The 7,047-nt window shown below is 55.1% G+C and overlaps 1 protein-coding gene across 1 annotated transcript; it reads right to left on the minus strand.

The window, feature by feature from the left end:
• Positions 1-3,278: 3,278 nt before the first annotated feature.
• LOC142826861 (uncharacterized) lies at positions 3,279-4,914 on the minus strand. The gene is made up of 2 exons (XM_075919818.1): positions 4,090-4,914; positions 3,279-3,894 (listed from the first exon to the last, which is right to left on the minus strand). The coding sequence occupies exons 1-2, from the start codon at positions 4,637-4,639 to the stop codon at positions 3,398-3,400; spliced, it is 1,047 nt and encodes a 348-aa protein (XP_075775933.1). The 5' UTR covers positions 4,640-4,914; the 3' UTR covers positions 3,279-3,397.
• Between the last annotated feature and the right edge of the window lie 2,133 nt (positions 4,915-7,047).

The raw sequence follows: 7,047 nt of genomic DNA on the forward strand, positions 1-7,047 counted from the left end.
ATTTTTGGTTATCAGAAACAGAAGAACCCGTACAAGGCTGCTTGTCCTGTGTTCTTGATGTGGTCTCATGTACCATGCGTAATCTGCATTGTTATTCAAAGCATTCCTGTCTCTCACAGCTTCTCTCTCCCAAAGCATGCCTGTGTGCTTATGTGCTCCAGACTTGAGACAGGCCTGCGTTTTGCCTTTTAGAGATCAGCACTGTGGACAAGGCAGAAATCACCATTTAGTGTCAAGGCAGGGTAGTCCAGGCTCCCTTACAGTAGTTCTGACAGACTTGAAGGGGGCAAATGTAATGTGAAATGGCTGAGTTATTAAGCCCAGAGAGTCGATGCTTACAGTGCAATTGACGGCTGTATTTCTAAGTGATGTGAGTGACACTATTCAGAAATCTTCCCCCAGTTTCTAGCCCTAAACAACCAGTCAGAGCAAATGAGGTAGCTACAAGGAACTACTAGAAGTGAGAAGGGGGGCAGAGAGAATACATAAAAGGAACAGAGCCACTTGCTGAAAACTATTAACACCACCAATCTCAGACACAAGTGGGAAGAAACAGAGGATCAGAAGAAACTGTGGTTATTCTGGCCACACCTGACAATGCTATGCTGCCTTTAAAACTCCTGTGGGATCACAATTAACCACAGAACCAGAACTAAATGTATAATTCATTATGTAATTAAAAGACTATCACTGAGTTGAATTAAGGCTGCACTATAGTCTAACTTTTATACCCTGCTCATGACAATTGTATCTGAGCACCTTCCAGTAGCGTAGCAAGCACATTGAATACACATCTGTCATGGGTTGTTTGTTCTTGCATCCTCTCTCTGGGTCGTGGTGGGGGACGCATGTGCATGAAGCTATGGTCTTCATCCCAGAGCATAAGTCTGACCTCCTGTGAAACACAAGCCATAGAACACCCCCCAAATAATTCCTAGAGCAGATTTTTAAGAGAAACATTGAAACTCGATTTAAAATGGTCAGTGATGGAGACTCCAACCCTGGACACATTGTTCTAATGGTTAATTATTCTGTTAAAATGTTATGCCTTATTTCCACTCGGAATACACCAAGCTTCAATGTCCAACCATTGGTTCGTTATACCTTTCTCTTAGACTGAAGAGCCCACTATTAAATATTTGCTCCCCGTGCACCTACTTGTAGACTAATTACAACTTAATTTTCTCTCTCTTGAGCTAAATAGCCTCAAATAACTTAACCTATCACTAAAAGACATGTTTTGTAGCCCTTAAATCATTCACCTGCTTCTTCTCTGAGGGTACGTCTACACTACAGCGCTAGTTCGAACTAACTTAGTTCGAATTAGTTAATTCGAACTAAGCTAGTTCGAACTAGCGCATCTAGAACTAAAAACTAGTTCGAACTAGCGTTTTGCTAGTTCGAACTAGCGCGTCCACACTGATTGGACGCAGGGGGGCATTTAAGGGCAGCTGAAACCGGTTCTGGCAGGGCATCAGGTCAGCAGTTGCTTTGTGTGGCTGCTGTCTGAGGCTATCTGAGGCTCGTGCTTAAAGGGACCCCCCCTGGACAGCCGGTTCTCAGCTTTTCCTGCTTGCTTGCCAACCTCGCCGAGGGATAGCAAAGCGTCGGTCTCTGTGCCCGTCTGTGTCGGTGCTTCCCTTCGGGGGGGCCGCCGCAGGTGGCAACATGGAGCCACGGCTCGCCCTGCACCTTCTGGTGCACGTTCTGGACTTGCTGCTGCAAGCCTGCCAGCAATGGCTCGAGGCTGCCTGGCACCACCTGGGGAACGTCAGCCCCCTGCCTCTCCGCCTGGCCGCCCTGGGGGCCATGGAGGAGCCGCGGCGGCGCCCCGGCACCGGCGTGCCCCGCCGCATCTGGCGTCTGGACACCAGCAGCGACTGGTGGGACCGCATCGTCCTGGAGCACTGGGACGACCGACAGTGGACCCAGAACTTTAGGATGAGGAGGGACACCTTCCTGGAGCTCTGCGAGTGGCTCGCCCCTGCCCTGCAAAGAAGGGACACTCGCATGAGGCCCGCCATCCCCCTCCAGAAGCGGGTGGCCATCGCCCTCTGGAAGCTCTCCACGCCGGACAGCTACCGATCCGTCGGGAACCAGTTCGGCGTGGGGAGATCCACTGTCGGAGCAGTGCTCATGCAGGTACGGCGCTCGTCGGCCACCGAGCCGGGGGGGAGGGGGGCTGCGAGGAGGGGATGGGCCGCCCCAGGGACAAAGGGGGGGGCGGGAGGAGGCGAAAGCGCCCCGCACCGGAGGGGTCGGGCTGTCCCGGCCGTACTACACGCCGCCAGGGGGGTTGCTTCCGGGAGTGGGGCGCGGGGCACTGCCAGGGCACGCACGCTCCCAGCCACCCGGGCGCCCCACTGATTGACGCTTTGCTGTGTCTCTCTCCGCAGGTGGTCAAGGCCATCAACCGGGTGCTGCTCCGCAGGGTGGTCCGCCTCGCCAACCCGGATGCCGTCATCCGGGGATTCGGCGCCCTCGGCTTCCCCAACTGCGGGGGGGCCATCGACGGGACGCACATCCCCATCCGTGCCCCGGAACACCAGGCGTCCCGGTACGTGAACCGCAAGGGGTACTTCTCCGTCATCCTGCAGGCCGTATGTGACCACCGGGGACAGTTGACGGACATAAATGTGGGCTGGTCCGGCAAAGCACACGACGCCCGGGTGTACCGGAACTCCTCCGTGTGCCAGCGGCTGCAGGACGGGACCTTCTTCCCCGACCGCCACATCAGGGTCGGGGACGTGGACATGCCCGTCTGCCTGGTGGGGGATGCCGCCTACCCACTGCAGCCCTGGCTCATGAAGCCCTACACGGGACACCTCAATCCCTCCCGCCAGGCCTTCAATAACAGGCTGAGCAGGGCCCGCATCGTGGTGGAGGGGGCCTTCGGGCGACTGAAAGCCCGCTTTCGATGCCTCCTCACCCGTCTGGACCTGGCCGAGCACAACATCCCTCCCGTGGTGGCGGCATGTTGTGTGCTCCACAATTTGTGTGAGCGGAAGGGGGAGGCTTTCTTGCCAGCCTGGATGGCTGAGGCTGACCGCATGGCTGGACACTACGGTCAGCCCCGCACCGCCGCCGTCCGGGAAGCCCAGCGGGGGGCCATCCGGATCCGGGAAGCCCTGCGGGAGAGCTTCCAGGTGGAGGAGGAGGAGGACTGACCTCTCCCTGCATACCCCACCGGGGCCTTCTTCCACCCTACCCCCCCCTTCCCCTTTCCCCTCCCTACCTACTGTCAAATAAAGACACCTGTTTTTCCAACAAAAACGTCTGTTTATTTCACAGAACTGGGGTGGGGGAGGGAGGAATGAAGGTGGGAGAAGGGAGGGGGAAACCTGGGACGAGGGAGCTGGAAGGGGAGGGGAGGGAAGGGAGGAAGGGAAAGGAAAGCTCAGGGGTGGGAGTCTGGGTGCCTCTCCCGTCTCGCCACACTGCGGGTCCGGGGGCGTCGGTGGGGAATGGTTGTGGAGGGGGGGGCAGAGAGGACAGGGGGTGTGGAGGAAGCAGGAGCGGAAGCAGGAGGAGCAGGAGGAGCAGGGGGAGCAAGAGGGGGAGCAAGAGGGGGAGCAAGAGGGGGAGCAGGGGGAGCAAGAGGGGGAGCAAGAGGGGGAGCAAGAGGGGGAGCAGGGGGAGGAGGAAATGGAAAGCGGTCTAGCAGGCTCTGGAGGTGGCCTCGCAGGGCACGGCCCTGCTCCTCCAGGGCCTCCAGACTCCTCTGGCGCAGCCTGAGGTCCTCCTGGACCCAGTGGTCCTGGAGACGGAGCTGTCGGTCCAGGAACCGGAGATGCCGCCTCTGGTAGTCCTCCTGGTTCCTGGCTGTCCTGCTTGCCCGGGCGCGGGCGGCTGCTGCAGGCGGGGTGGTGCGCCCTGCAGTCCCCGGTGCTGCAGCTGTGGTGCAAGAAGACCAGCGGTCAATTACCCCAGGGGCCCAGGTGTGTGAAACCCAGCTCCCCTCTGCAAGGCCAGGGCCCCTGCAGGATCCCCAGCTGCTGCTCCGTAGTGGGCAAGGCCCAGGCGCACGGTCCCGGGGCTCCCTCTCGCCCCAGCCCCCCGTACACATAAGGGGAACACGAGGGTACTCACAGGTGGATGCCTCCCCGGCCTCTGATGATGCAGGCGAGCGGCTCTGTGGGGTGCCTCGGGGGTCCCGGGTCCTGGGAAGGCTGGCAGCAGGCTCCTGGCTCTCAGAGCCCTCTTCCTCCTCCTCGGTGTCCAGGAGCGGTCCCTCTGCCCCGGGGTCAATCACGTCCCGGGGGGCAGGGACGGCATGAGGCCCCAGGATGCGGTCCAGGGCATGGAAGTGGGGGCAGGCCTCCGGGTCAGCCCCTGGCAGGCAGGCCCGGGAGTAGGACTGCCGCAAGTCTTTAATCTTGCAGCGCACCTGCTCCCGGCTGCGCTGGTGGCCCCTGGCGGCCAGGCTGGCAGCCATGCGTCCATAGACGGCCGCGTTCCGGTGGCTAGTGCGGAGATCGTGGACATTTGAGGCTTCCCCCCAAACCTCGATGAGGTCCACGATCTCCGCACTTGACCAGGCGGGCGCCCGCCTTTTGCGCCCCCGGGCAGGCTCCCGGGAGCCGCCAGGCTGGTCGTGGGGAGCAGTGGAGGGCTGGGAGCCCTCGGATGGCTGGCTCATCCTGTGGCAGGTGCAGGCTGTGCAGGCACGGGTGCTTGCAGCCTTGCAACTGGCACAAAGTGAGTAGCCAGCCCGTGGCCCTTTAAGGGCTCCGGGGCCGGGAGGGGGGCAATAGAGTTTCCCTGGTGTTGGCCAGAGTGGCCACCAGGGAAACCTGGGAAGCCTTAGCCTCCCACTAGTTCGAACTAAAGGGCTACACAGCCCTTAGTTCGAACTAGCTAGTTCGAACTAGGCGTTAGTCCTCGTAAAATGAGGTTTACCTAGTTCGAACTAAGCGCTCCGTTAGTTCGAATTAAGTTCGAACTAACGGAGCGCTAGTGTAGCGCATAGAAAAGTTAGTTCGAACTAACGTCCGTTAGTTCGAACTAACTTTCTAGTGTAGACATACCCTGAGTCCTCTCAAGTTTATCCTCCTCTTGCTTGTATTTGATTTAGCAATTCAAGCTGGACTGGCAACTGCATTGGTGCGATGAAATCTTTTAATTGATTTGGTAAATCTGCTCCTTAGTACGTTAGATGCTGCTTCTGAACCACCCTTCAGTTGCCAGCTAAAAGGTGCTACTAGCCAGCTATTGCTAATAAGTAGAAGGCAAGTTGGGGAAGCTACAGTCTCACAAAGAACAAAGTGATGAGAGGTCCTGGCTGCAGCCCTGCAAACCTGCCTGGGAGGAGGCAGTGCCAGGGCAGGGTGGCGGTCCAAATGCTGGCGCTGTGATGGGAGTGGGGGTGCTGGGATGTGGACTAATGGAGCTGTCCCTTTGTACCTCTCCCTGCCTCCTCTGGACGCTGAGGTTCAGCACATCTCACTGCTTCCCATGCAACCTTCTAGCAGGATGCAGCCTAAAGAGCACAAGGAGAGGTACCATGCAGCTCCAGCATGTGGGCTGCAGCCTTCCTCCCTGCTACTGCCTTGCTCCCAGCCTCCCCCTTCCTTTCAAAGCTTGTGTGCAGGAAGGTTTGCAGGGCTGCCGACCCAGAAGGAAAGTCTGAGAGGATGCTGGGCACCAAGCACAAACTAGTTTGCAAGACTGTAGTCCCTGTATTTCTTTCCCTGGTTGCAACCCTGCAAACCTGCCTGCAGGGGGTGTTCTGCACAGAGCTTTCGTCTGATGCAGAACCCTTGCAAACCCCTGTGGGTGGCACCATTCTCTCCAAAACTTGCTAATAAGTTGCATGCCTTGCTAATATCCAAGTGCCATTAACATTGATATTAATTGGACAGGACTGGTTCCCCGCAATATGTTGCCATTAACAAGAAGTTGCTAATATCAGGATTGCTCTTAAGCAAGAATCCACTATAAATATTCCCCTGGCCAATGTAAAGTTTGTTTTTGGTGTGTTTTGTTTGTTTCATTTCTGCCCAGACTGGTGCCACAAATAAATATGTAGAATGCCAGGAAGCTGCTAAATTATTCATGTCTTAATACTATAACTTTGAAAGACCATCTCCCTAACTAGACCTACTCTTCCGAAGCAATGCTTTATTCATCGGTGATTTTATTTCCATATGTATCTTGCCTTTCAGCACACAGCAGAGTCAGAAGGTGGGGGTGGGGAGGTGAGATTAAATATTTTGAGGTATTTAATATTACCCCCGTTTTTTCTTCCCATTATTCACAAATAAGAGCTGCCAGGTAGAGTAATTTGAGTTTTGTCTTTTAAATACAAAGATTTTGGATGAATTTTTGTGCTCTCAAAATTGGAATGAATAACGCTAGCTAGACAGCAGTATTAGCAAGGAGCACTAGTTTCTGATCAGGAGCCCATAGTGCTAGGTGCTGTACAAACACAGGTAAAAAAATTGTCTTTACCCTGATAGGCTTACAAAATATAACACAAGAGACAACAGGTAGGTATAGACAGTAGAGCACAAGGAAACATGGAACGCTATTGGTCAGCATGATAGGCTATGGTATCAGCACACCATTGCCTAACTTTTGTCAAATTGTTTTGTAGGCAGGGAAGTGCTAACCAATTTTCCCCCGGCAACCTGTGCCAAACTGTGCACTACCACACTCCACTTCTTTTATCAGCCTTTGATCCCTTCCATGGCAGATGGCTAAAAATACATCCCAAGACTTGGTGCATGGAATTATACTACCCGGTCCCCGAGTCGTGAACAGTCGATGTATGACCGTTCGCATTTATAACCAAAACTTCCATTGAGCAGTCATAAAGGTGGTCCCCAAGTTACAAACGCGACCCGCGCTTACGAACAGTGCGGTCACAATGTAACTCAGTGGAGTCCAAGTTACAAACATTTCGAGTTATAGCAAAGTGTTTGGTCCGTAACTCATTCGTAACTCGAGGAGAGGTTGTACATGCATGTTGGTTTCAGAAGCAAACACATGCTGTTGCATGGAGAATTTCTTCACTTCGAAGAAAGTATCAGAATTTAGAGATTGCCT

Source organism: Pelodiscus sinensis, chromosome 2 (assembly GCF_049634645.1).
Source record: "Pelodiscus sinensis isolate JC-2024 chromosome 2, ASM4963464v1, whole genome shotgun sequence".
NCBI classification, from domain to species: Eukaryota; Metazoa; Chordata; order Testudines; family Trionychidae; genus Pelodiscus; species Pelodiscus sinensis.